Source organism: Accipiter gentilis, chromosome Z (genome assembly GCF_929443795.1).
Source record: "Accipiter gentilis chromosome Z, bAccGen1.1, whole genome shotgun sequence".
Taxonomy (NCBI): domain Eukaryota; kingdom Metazoa; phylum Chordata; class Aves; order Accipitriformes; family Accipitridae; genus Astur; species Astur gentilis.
The window spans coordinates 72508913-72522113 of NC_064919.1; the positions used below are offsets into that span (position 1 = coordinate 72508913).

The window sequence follows — 13201 nt, forward strand, 5'->3', positions numbered from 1 at the left end:
TCCCAAAGTTCAGCATGACTATAGCACTAGGCATGGTCATCGCACAAAAGGCTGAAGAAAGGAGGAGCAGGCACTGGGAAACAAGGATGGTCAGAAAAAAAAATGCTTCTGTGGAAATGGAACGGGGAGAAAGGAGGTTTTGGACCCAAGTTCATGCATTTTGATGAAAAATTTTCAAGAATCCTACTTTTTAAAAGAGAAAAATGCTGAGCAGCAATCAGTGGAACCCTGCTAAAATATACATAATTTTTCTTAAGTATTAGGCCACACAGTTTTGTTTGTTTTCTGAAAAATACAGAGAGGGGCTGACACAAGTCACTTGTTTTTCATTGTGCTTATTAGGATCTCAGTGCAGATCCCAGCATGGTTATACATGTCATGTGTTACTTTTATTCCCTGAAGGTTCTTTTTCCTTGTTACTGGAATACTTAGGATGAATGCCAGAGTCTTGCAGTGAGCGCCAAAACTGGCACAGCTTTTTCAATCAAGAGAATTGGATTAAATTTACTACTGTGCAAAGTGCTATCCCAAGTCCTAGTCTGAATTCTGAAGGCATATGTGGGACTTGAGAGGTTGTTAGGCCCTGTGCTGGCCCCCCTGTGGAGATTAATTTCATTCTTTGTACAGTGAAATGCAGTGAAATAATGGGAAGGTGCATTGTACAAAGCCCAGCTTACTGCTGCTGTTGGATCTAATGAGCGAAGGTATCAGTAGCATGCCCAATTTCAATTAAACAATGTGGTGATTAAAAGTCAAAAGAGCTGTAATAAGTATTTTCTAATGTAGCAAAATAGGATTTGATTTCATATGCATTTTACACAATCTCATAATACTTTTTCCTCCCTCCTATTTTTTTTTTTATTAGTCCTGTAGCTATTTGGAGAAAAGTTTTGTGATGTTTATATTACAGAGATCCTTATAGTAGCTTATCTCTGAAAAATCTCCTCTCTTACTATTACAACTTTTAATATTTATTCCTTTTCTTTCACAGGAAAACTGCAAGAAACTTCAACCAACCTATGTGCAAAGCTGCCAAGACAACTGTGGTAGAGGTAGGGAATTGAAACATAGTAAGCCCTATACCCCTGCAGTCAACAAACCCCTTTGTTTTGCACAGTATTCTGGGGACAGAGTTCTTCTTTTCTTGACTCATTGGGGGATTTCATGCCAGGGACAGTGGTCTAACCTGTCTCCTTGGATTGCCCACTCCTAACACTGTGCTGTGTTTTAGTGCTTAGTTCACTGTGGTTCCTCAGTTTATTACAGCTCAGTTGATCCTGGCCAGGACTTCATGTTCACTGTGATCAGCCTTTGAAAGGAAAACAGCCTTCACATTTGTTAAATAAAATAATACCTGGATGAAAAAAGAAACAGTAGACTTAGGCTGTGCTTGAGAAGATTCACAGAAGACCTTATGCAAAACTGCCTGATAATAAGGATAAGTACATAACAACACAGAATGGGCAAATCACGGAGCTAGCACAGTTGTAGTCTCTAAAATTTAATAAATTATGTAAATATTAGTCCAGAATGAGATACAGACATTTGGTTATGCCTTGAGAAAGAGGATGGAGTAGATGATCTAGAAGTTTCTTCCAATCTTTTTGTCCTTTTTCCTTGCTGTCTAAAACAATAAGTTTAAAACCATGGAGCAGCCTACACTGGAAATATGTTGGTGACTGGAGAGTGGCTAAGCCATAGAAATATCTAAAAGATAGACTTCTCTGTTAGCTTTTACGTGACTCTCTGGTAAGTGTTTTATATGCCTAATAAAAGCTAAATATGGTTTGACAATAAGATCAAGACAAACTCTTCCAGGCTATTTCTAGTAAATTCTAAGTGGAAGAGGCTTGTGTTTCTTCAGGGGTTTTGTTTTGGTTTGTTTTTTTGTTTGGGGTTGGGTTTTCTGTTTGGTTTTTTATTTTGGTAAAATCTTACCTGGAAAATATATTTGTTATATAAACATCTCTGGAGAATACATTTGGGAACTTGAGTTATTTCTTTGTGTTTTACAGAACTATGGCAAAAAACAGCATAGAATTTGTCACATGACTTACAATGACAATTCAGCAACAGTATATGAATTTCCACAGTTGATTTTCAAAAAAGGTTTAAAATATTTTTCCATATAAAAATTAAATAAAGAATCTTTCCTGATTACCTTTCCTTCTAGTCACTTGTCCTTCATACTTTGTTCAGTCTGGCTTTTAGAGAATTTAAGTAGATCAAAGCCTTCCACCTACATCCCATCTCATTCTCTCTTTCTGCTCGTCTCTCCATGTGTGATAGGGTAGAATTTTCTTGTCAGTGAGCAGCAATTATGTGACATCCTTCTTCCTATAATTCCACTTAACAGTCTTTAGTAGCTCTGCTGTGAACTGTGTCCACCGTGAGTCTTGTTGCATTTTCAATATCATTTAAAAACTGACAAGCTTTTTGCAACATGGCACATAAATATTACTTTACAACTCTAGTATTTTATGGACAAATTAATGGGTGAAGAGGCATAACCAGAGATTTAGGACAAATAGATATTTTGAGCCAAATGCAATGCCTCATTGGCTTAATTTTTAAGTGTCTTTCTTCCAAAGTGGAATTCAGAATGTTGTGTTTGGATTTAAGAGTTCAAACCCAGGGAACCAGAATGAGATATCTCAATATGGCATCTAGTACATACTCAGTACTGAGCATTGTCAGCCTGCATCTGTCTAGAGCTAATCATTAGGTAACTGAGGCAACTGAAAAGAGTTTTGTCTGACTCTTTAGTTAATGTTGTTCAAGGCTGAAGGGTGAAATTCTCAACTCCACTTACAGAGAAAAGAAAAAAGTTTGTGTAGGGTAGTAATTTGGATATTCTCTGGGCAGCCGGGATTTCTGAATTCTGGTATCTGTTCCCAGCTCTGTTTCTGTTTTTCACCCACTGACCATTTAACTTAATTTAAGCAGACAGTCCTAGAAGTAGAGATTGGAAGGCATCCCTGCTTCTTTCCATCAAACTAGCTACAGGTCAGACTTGTCTTCAAGTCATGCAGTGATTAATTGAGATTTGCAGGATTGTGGGTTCTCTGTCTGGTGCTCCCATCCCGATTTTGAACGTGGAGCTTTATAGCTGTTACGCAGACAGACTTATGCTGCCAACATCTGCTTATCTAGCATGAAGAACCAAGCTGAGGCAGGTAACTAGCAAAAATTAGAGGCATAGCCCGCTATGTTTCTGATTTTTGAGTTTCTGAAATTTTTCCTTTAAAATGCATGCTATAAATACACAGAAAAAGAGTTGTTGTTCCTCGTAGCTGTGCTGATGGGTTATTTATTTCCCTTTTCTGCTTATTTGCATACATCTAGTTTTATTGAGTCCTTTAGAAGCAATCTGTTTCAGGGACAGAACTTCATTTGTTAAACTTTATGTTAGAAGGATGGGTGCTAGGCCATTCACTTATGTCACTATTAAGCTCAGTGAGTACATTCAATCAGAGAACAACTTGAATTTTGGAAGACAGGTTTAATCAGAAAGTTATCCTGCCTTGATGCAAACAAAACAAGAGATGGAAAACCCATCCTTCTGTTTGTGCTTGTTCCAGTGGTTAATCACCCTCACTGGTATAAATATGTCTTTTTTACTGTAATTAGTTTGGCTTTAGGTTCAGTCCAGTGGTTTTACTCTCTTCTGCTAGATTAAAAACCTCCCTGAAGCTGGCATTTCCTTCCCAGAGTGACTTCTCAGTGCTGTTGATATGGTGAACAGATTGAGGGCTTAATAATTCTAACTGTAAAACATTTTCTTCAGCTCTCCTATCCTTTTTATGTGTATCTCCTTCTTGCTTTGTTTTTTTCTGAAACTTTACAAACGTGACCAACTGGAGTGTCTTCAGCATTGTAACACTGCCGCCACTAATGTCACCTGAAAAGTAGAGTTACCCTTTGGTCCTGCTGCTTTCTTGTTTGCATACCTGTACTCTTTGCCAATCATTATACAGGGGCCCCAACAGTGTTAGTTGCTTACACCTTGTTGATCTGTTTCCAGCGTACTTTAGGAAAAGTGTAATCAGTGTTTTCCAACATGCATTCTGTAAGTATGGCAGGTGTTTCTTAGTCACAGATATCTTAACCTTGTGTTTTGTTATGAAACATGTTGTATTTGAATAGACCCAGTTTACCTGTTGTGTCTGGTACTGCTGCTTCCTTCTTAGGATTTATGATGTCACCCATCTTTCTCCAAATTAGTTTTACTTTCTGATCATTGATAAAAATATGGAATGGCACTTGCATAATAAGATCCATACCAAGGGAAATATAAACTACTGGAAATCCAATCTCAAACTATCTGTGAACTTGGTGAAAGCGGGAGGTGCACTGGGAATCAATTGTATTTGTTAACCTGTCCTTCCAATTTAGCCCAAGGAGCTGTGGAATCTCCTGATACGCACACACAGAAAAAGGCACTTTTTTCTTTAATGTATTAAAACTGCTGTTGTCTAGTTTAAGTCAGTGTGGTATTTTACACTCTCTTAGCTGAAGTACCAACAGACACTAAATTTTTGTAACGATTCAGAGGTGGGAGAACTTGGCATTTGCAGATGTGGCAGATAAGAGTAGAGACAAAAACCCCACCTTCCAAACCCACAAACTGATAGCTATTGCTTGCTTAAAAACTCTCCCATGTTGTGAGGTGCGAGGCTGGCTGTGCATAGAGAGGCTTCTGAAGGAGGAGGAAGTCAGGCTGTACCATTACCAGTTATGTCTGTGGCACACAGCAGTGAGTTATTTAATTTTAAAATTCCCCTAAAACAAATTTCAGAATAAAGTGTCTGACCCTCAGTCGGGTTTATTTTGACTAGGTGAGTGGTCAGAAGTAGCTGTTCAGTACCCTTTTTGGGATCAGAAATACATTGATTGTAAACTTCTAATGAAATGCAAGAGACGTTTACTGACCATTTTGGACCATTACATGCATTTCTTTTGTTTATTTAAGTGATAGGAAGTAGAACCTGCTAACATTCATGATAATAAGGATACATGCTGAGGCAGAGATAACTGTCTGTAAAGATCCAACGGTGCTGAGTCCAGTGGAATTTCTACTTTAATTTAAAGGTGACCAGAATTAAGAGTCAAAAAGAAGTTTTCAACTGAATTGTGTGATTCCTGTTATTTGGAAGGTAACCTTTGCAGAGAAAAACGTTAAATAATCCAGTATTGGCAGCATTAGTTAGTTTGGCTTTATCTATATGTGAAAGCAAAATGATGCAGGAGTTTATTTGTTTTTTAGTTCTTCTACAGTGTTGCATTTAAAAAGAAGTTCTCTGTTTATTCTGCTTCTCACTTAATCTTGCAGAACTTGGAGGAGTTAACTATGCAGTCAGAGCTGTAGCTTTTGTTTGGACCTGAGCCCTTGTGCAATGCACTTAGCCTGAGGCTTTGAATTGACTTTCAGATCTATAAACACTTTCCTGCTCCTATTGCAAAGATGGGAGAGTCGGGAAATCAACTGATCTAAAAGGAGCTCAGCAGTCACAAGTTATATATGAGCCACCAGCCCTTGTAAAGGTGCAGAGGAAGGACTTGGCATGTGAAGAAACCTGAGGACTTGTGTGGTCTTATATATGTGGTAACGTTTCCAACGCTCTCTGTTGAATGAAGGACACGTCTGCTAAATTCAGCAGGTGGCACTGCTGTCAGGCCCCTCCAGAGACCCCCTGAATTGCATGACGGGAAATGAAATGTGTAGCAGCTCAGAGTTATAGGTAGGCCTCCTGGATGTGTGCGTAGACTTCTAGGTCAAGGACTGTGATATTAGGATGCTTCTTAAGACGTGCATCTTCCTGTAGGGGCTCTTGTGAGCAGAGCCCCCGTGGGAGGGACAGCTTTTGGTGATGACACCTCTTTTTTGGAGAGAAATGAGGCAACCCAAAGCCACAGGAAAAAGCATGGTATGGCATTGCCAGGTGTGGGCGTCATGACAGCATGGGAGATGTGAAGTGTGATACAGGCTTGGGCTCTTGATCTCTGCCTTGGAGGAGTACATAAACATCCATAACAGCCCGAAAGGTCCCTAAGCTGTTGTCTGTTTTCTTGCCATTGTTCTCTGCTGTGAGACCTGCTGAATACTTGTCCCAGGTGAAGTGGTTTGAGATCTCAGCCACTGCCATGTTGTAAGTGTTTGATAGTGGTAATAGTCCATATGTTTAGAAATATTTATTGACTGGCTGTTTGAATATCCAGTTTGAATAATTTTCTTGTTCAGATTGCAGAGGATGGCTAAATATATCTCCCTGTGTAAACAGCATTTTCACCTCAAATAATATCAGAGGAAGAAAAAAGAGAGTGTACTTTCTCATAAAAATGCATTAAATAAAAATCATTAAACCCTGCATTTTATCTCTGGTTGCCTAGTAACAACACAGCCACGTCAGTGAGCAGCATTATCTCAGGTACAATGAACTGCACTGCACTAAGGGACAGAAGCAGACTGAAATAAGCTATTTGTATCCTGTTATCTGTGCTAAATCATGACATTGTGTTTTATTGAGGAAACTGGAAAATGAACCTTTTTTTTTTTTTCTTTTGGTGTCTGTCTATTCCTCCAAGTGCTTGAACAACGGCAAAACTTTCCTCAGATGCATAGCTCTGTTTTGAGGAATTCTTCAAGGTTTTTGCACAGTTGTAGTTTACTGTAAAAAGACTGTAAGTACTATTTTAAAGTGGAAAAATAATCTAAAAGAATATTTTTCCTTACCTGGATGCTCTAGCCGTGGAACTCAAAACTGAACCCTGGTACAGGAAGCGGTTCTGGATTTGGGATGGGCACAGACTTTGCATTAGGTTGTGTTTCTGGGAAACCACGGGTCAGGATTTGAAGCCAAGAAGGATACAGAATTGAAGTCCCTCTCTGCAAATGCTGTAACCACTGAGCTGTTGTGTTGCTATGGCCTTTCTCAGTATTTTTTAATTGCTCAGTGATGACTCTGTGTGCACTCAGGAGTTGGTTGCTGAGGGGGCGTCCCAGGGATCTGCAGTGGGGGAATGTTTTGTCTGAGAATCCCATTTGGCACAGGTTGGACACTGAGCTGCTTAGTCCTACCACCTTACCAGCAGCTTTTGGCACAAGTGACAGCAGAATTCTAAGTTGCCATAATAAATTAGTAAGATATATGCAAAATATATATGTTACATATAAAAATATATATTATTAGTATAAGTATGGAAGTCATTGCATCTTAAACATCTAAGTGGTTAGTCAGGTTTTTTGACTGCATGAATGGATTTACATGCCTAGGTTTTGGCTAAATCCTGAATTAGGGATGCTTGTAGATCTGAATTTAGATAACCCAATTATGGAGTATAGACATTACAATATCCTTTCCCAAAGGAACCTTAGTTGAAAGATTTGAGTGAACACTTGTTGGAGAGAAACTATGAAATGCAAGCTCATGATCCTTAGAAAGCATAGAAGGGAAAATGGCAAATCAGGAATGTCTCTTAGGAAGACTGATTTTGTGAACTCAGAGACTTAGTAGATGAAGGCTTCTGGGAGGTACAGCTAAGAAGAAATGAAGTTAGGGAAAGACTGTGTTAAGAGCCTGAGAATAAACTTTTCCAGCATGGAGAAAGCATTGGAAGAGCAGTAGGAATTTGACCTTGATCACAATCATTGCAATCTCAAATGCAGAAAAGAAAAATGACAGATAATGAGACCAAGGTCAGATGTCTGAGGCTAAGCATTATGAAATCCAAACAAACAAAAAAGCTTAAGCACATAGGAGCAAACTCAGAAATCTCCAGCCCAGTAGAAAATAAAGAAGACTTGAAAGTAGCAAGAAGTCTTTCTAACAGTACATACATAGTGGACTGCGAGACCAAGGATGTCGATATTTCACTGCTCAATGAAGAGAGTAGAATTACCAGTGCAGAGTACAAAGAAGGCTGAAGTGTTTAATACCTTTTCTGCTTCTGCATTCAGCAATGTTAAAAAGCAGTTTGGTGGCTATTATGGCACCAGTCATGAAGGTTAAAGAGCAAGTCAGAGAGGGATTGGAATTGAAATGCAGGCACTACTAGTACTGATTTGGAAAAGCAGCTCCTAGAAATGTTTGCACACCATTGCCACAGGAATTTTAGTTTGCCAAAAAGAAGCCTACCTCCACACTTGAATGCTCTTTTGTTGTTTTTATTTCCCTTCATTGTATTTGATTCCTTGCTTCTGTGTGCGCCTGTGTTTATTAAAAGAACAGAAACCCAAAACATTTTTACAGCTGTTGTGTGGACCATCTTAATGATGATTTGAGAAGCACTGGAATAGACTGGGCTAGAAGGGAGTTCGTAGGGTAGTTCTTTTTACATTTAGTTAATGTGCTTCTGATTTTCAGGGGAATAAACTTCTTTAATAGTTAATTTAGCTATGTGGTTTTGTTTGTTGGTTTTTTTTTTTTTTCCTATGGTTTCTTTTCTTTTGTATATAACCTCTAATTATGTGGGTTCAGATTTGGCACTTCATTGCTGGAGTAGTGAATGTTAAGTGGTTAAAATACATAGCACATCAAATTGTTGCTGACAGCCGTTCAGATAGTTTTACCTACACACAACATTGTGCTGGAAGACTTGAATTTGTTTTTCTTTTGTCTGTCTCTTATGTTTTATTCCTTTCTAAATTGATACTTTCTTGAATGAGTATCATGAGCTTTCTTAGCATTCAGCTTCAGAAGTTCAATGCAGATGTGAATATAATGTTCAATGAAAAAAAGGCTTTTATCCTTGTCACATATGTTAAGAACAAATATGACATTCAGAAAGAACAAGCTAAAGCAAGTCCATGGTTGATCAGTAGATACTGCAGATTGCCAGGAAGTCAGTGTGCTGGGGAAACTGTTGGAAAGCCTCTGTTTGCTCCTAAAGCTAAATTTAGTTTTTTTCATAACAATTTGTAGAAAGCCTGGCATACTGTGCATTTAAAGTATACTCCATTAATAGTACTCATGTCCTGTATCATAAGAATTTAAAAATTAACAGGATTTAAAACACTCTAGTTTTAACTTTTTGTTGTATGTACTTATATGTACAATACATTAATAGTTCTTATGCCCTGCTTTGTGTGTAAGATCTGTTATTCAATCAATCAATGCTTTATCAGTCTTTGCATTTTAAAACATACATGATTGTATTACTGAAAAGGTGGTGCAGAGAGAGTTTTAGCTACGATTCAAGGAATTTATATGTATACATACTTTTATTTATGTGTCTTAAAGCAATAATTTGTTTCCTGTGCTATTAACATCTCTGATGGAGATTTCTAGCACAAAATGAGAAAAATTTGACATTCAGACTGAAAATCTTACAAAAAGTTCACAAAGTGAGTAATTGCCTACTGACATGAAACAAATGCATTTTTTCAGGTGGTCAAAACATTGAGATTTGAAAACCTGCAGCCTTGTAACTATTGCTGCAGTGAGAATTTTGGAGTAATCTTTTGAATCAGTAGCTCAGATTTTAGTCTTCTCTTGCACATCCTTCCCTGCAAATGCTATGGAATAGAATTATTCAGTGAAGAAAGTGAGGATTTAAAAAGAAGTAAAGAATTGAGATACCAAGACTGTCTTGACTTCAAATCATGCTGGTTTTTCAGGCTGCAGAAGATGGTAAAAGAATGGATGAGGACCACAGAGTAGTTTTCTATTTCTGTCTCCCAGACGGTTTCCTGGTGTTTATTTGAAAGTTGTCACTCTTCCATTTTTTTTCCAAAGCTGTGTTAAATTGCTTTATAGAAAACCTGCTCTCATGAAGTCCAGTGTGTGGGAGTGTGCTCCTATTGATATTCCTGTGAATTAGATACTAAGTTCCTTAGTTTGCCACTTGTGATTAAGCTGGAGAAAACGATAGCTAAACAAATCTTAAAACAATTTCATGATAAAACAGGTGTTTTGGGTTTTTTTATTATAGAAAACCAGGCACATTTCTTTTTTTTTTTAACTTTTGGAGTAAGTCATATTGCGTATTATATCAGTTTTTTGCTTCTTGTTGAAAAAAGCAGGCAAAAGCAAAGAGGAGAGCTGGAATACATTCCTGATCAAACCAGGGAAGGTATGTAGTCAATTGCATGTGTAAACAATGTGCTAGGGAGCACTTGTGCCCCCCAGGCTCTCAAAGTGCTGAATTTCTTGATCTGAGCATCAAGAGCTGCAAATGAAGGTACAAACGCATCTAATAATTAGGTTTTTAAGTAAACTAAATTTCTCAATAAAAATAGCTTCGGGTACCATTTTTCCCCCACAGTACCTTCAAAATAGACACTTGCATTTTTATGCCAAAATTTTTGTCTATTTGAATTCCAGGCTGATGGAAGTTAGACTGATGTCTCATGGGTCTCCCTTGTTCCTTCAAGTGAATTAGACATGTTCTTATGGACCTTTGTTTCTGTTGATTTGTGCTGTTGTGATGGTTTTTTTGTTTTTTTGGTTTTTTTTTTTTTTTTTTTGTTTTTTTTTTTTTTTGTTTTTTAATTCTGTATTTTGGAAAGACTTGTGGCTTTTGTAACATCTTGGGATGAAGCCAGCTGAGTAACAGGCTTCCTGTCTTGGGCAGCAGCACATTCTTGATGCTGTTCTATTTGGTCACCTCCTGTAAGGCAAATATTTAGGAGAGGTTATATGCTTTGTGTTTGTTTGCGTTTGCCACCAGCTATTAGAAGAGACTCCTGTCCCCCCATGCACACCAAAGTAGACTATCACTTGATTTTCCTGAGCTATATATACACTCAGTTTCTCCTGTTCATGCATTGAGGAAAGCTATTTTTACATGGTTTTGGTCTTAAATTTTACAGAAATGTGATGGTAGATGTGCTTCATTCATTCAAAAATAGAACTAATCTGGGATTTTAACAAACTCCAGATTTAAGGGACTAACTTGAGCCATCATACAAGTAGAAATGAATTGCTGTTTGTGATGGATTCCATCAAATTCTATCAACGTTAACATCCACTAACCAAATGTATCCAATTTAGATGTGTGCCAGGAGGCTTATGGGAAAGCAGAGAACCAAATGAGTTATATGAAGTTGGCCACCCAGCCACCCACTTCAAGACATTGTCTAGACTTTCAGACACAAGAAGAATGAAAATTGCTAAATGAATGTGAAGGTTTCTGAGAGTGCTGAATTTTTCTTTCAACAATTCAGACAAATCACATACAGCAAAGAAACCTATCATTACTGTATTTCTATTTTGAAGGGGCTGGCAAGGGCAGGGTTAAAAACCCAAAAAAACCAGTTTCTATAAAAAACAATTTAAATACATTGCGTAAGAGTTCTGTTGGGAATTTTAAGCCAATTGGTATTGGCTTGATGTGCTTCAGTAGTTATTCTGCCTGATTAATAAATACAGAGACAGAATAGAATACTTGGTATGATCAGGAGATTAGAGGTCATACTTATTATGACTTTGAATGCCAGATCTGCTAAAGACAATTTTTCACCATTTCTAGAGGGAAAGAAATCAGAATTTTCTCATTAGACTGTGATAAGCAAAAACTTTCATTTTTATGGTGTGAAGGACTGATTTAACATGTTTCTGTCAGCTTTAGCATCAAATAATATTTTTGGTTCTGTGAGGCACTTTATTCTTGTTTTTTATTTCCATGCATGTCTAGTGTTCTCCTTTTTACGCAGCTTTTAGGAAGGATAATGATTAAGTGTCAGAAAGGTTTTATTTTTCTTAAAATTTGTTACTTGCAATTTCTTGATACCCACATTTCTGTGGTTTCTGATTAATCTGTTGAAAGTGTCTAAACAGCATGACTTACTGCCATCAGTTGTTTTCTTTCTTCCAATCCTTTCCTTGAAAAATACTCTGACTATCTCCTTCCTTAATACTGCTGAAAAGTTTATTGATCTTGAATACTTTGGGGATTTAGGATATCTGCTATGATTTTGAAGGTGAAATAGACCATACTGATCCCTCATTGAGAAAGAAAGGGGTAGCATGTAAAGTAGTTTTCAGAAGTCTTTGTGAACTACTGTCTATAACGAACATCTGAAATAAGGAGGATAACTAATACTTGATACATATGTGCACATAAAGTGCCATTTTGACATGATGTGTCTTTTCATTGCCTTTATTGAAATACCTGTGGGGTTTCTTTTTCTTACCAGAGAGAACCAGCAACATAATTTGTTACAAAATAGCTGCTAATACATTGTTTTACCCTGATTACCTTCCTATACGTCTCCTGCTTAGCATGCTCTGGTCTGATCCTTAGTTAGAGGTATTCCTTGCATTTGAGGGTGGCTTAGTTGGACTTGCATAGCCTAGAAATACAAAGAATTCTTTCTTGGGTGATGCAATTAAATCTGCGATTTTTTTAATTTCTTTTTTTTTTTTTTAACTTTTCTACCTGTCCCTTCAGTACTTAATTTCCTCTTAGTTAATTTTTGAAAGTAAAACTTGAATTTATCTCCTGATCTTTAAGTTACATTTCTTTGAATGTGTAGGAGATGAGATCTCTTTCAGTCTCTTTCCATTTGTCATTTCTCTGATATGAGTAAGAAAATAAAATCTTTTGTTGGGATTAAAGCTAATTTTTTTTTTAAGGTTTCGGTTCTTCTTGGTGATATGTGAATAATTTTAATAAAAAATGTCAGTTACTTATTTTTACCTTCTAATCAGTTCAAAGGCTTTCGATCTAATGTATTTTGAAAATAAGCAATGAAATACGGGAATAATGTATTTAAAGCAACATACATTTTGTTTGCAAAAATGTTAAATGATATCATTCCAGTAGAGTTAATATTGTTAGCAGCTATTCTGTTCTGGAGTGGAAAGATTTGGGATGTGGTCAGTTACCTTACTCAGCAGAGGTATCTGCTACAAGTTAAGCAACTTCTTTTGCTCTTAGCTAGCCCTTTACAAATGAAGACTATATTCACTAATTTTGGGGTTTGTTTGTTTTCTTTTGTTTTTTTCTCCCATTATTTTTAATTATTTGATTGAAAAATAATTACATAATGTGATCTAAAAAAAAATGTTTTCCAAAATTGCCTTTGACAGATCTGAGAAGGCAATTTTATGTATTCCATGTGGATGGTTATGTTTCATTTTGTGTTAAGAACTTAGGTGCTGAATACAAATTAGGCACTTTATAATTAAAAGGTAAGAACATAATTATGTTCCCATTTTTGTTGTCACTACTATCATCCAGTTGAGTATAGTAAAAATAA

At 36.9% G+C, this 13201-nt stretch overlaps 1 protein-coding gene across 1 annotated transcript in view; it reads left to right on the top strand.

Annotated features, from left to right (window-relative positions):
* The window catches only part of OXCT1 (3-oxoacid CoA-transferase 1), an 85066-nt gene that overhangs the window by 26817 nt on the left and 45048 nt on the right, over positions 1–13201 (top strand). The window contains exon 7 of the mRNA XM_049794359.1: positions 992–1052. Coding sequence (XP_049650316.1) covers positions 992–1052 — 61 coding nt within the window. The remainder of the gene's footprint in view (positions 1–991; positions 1053–13201) is intronic.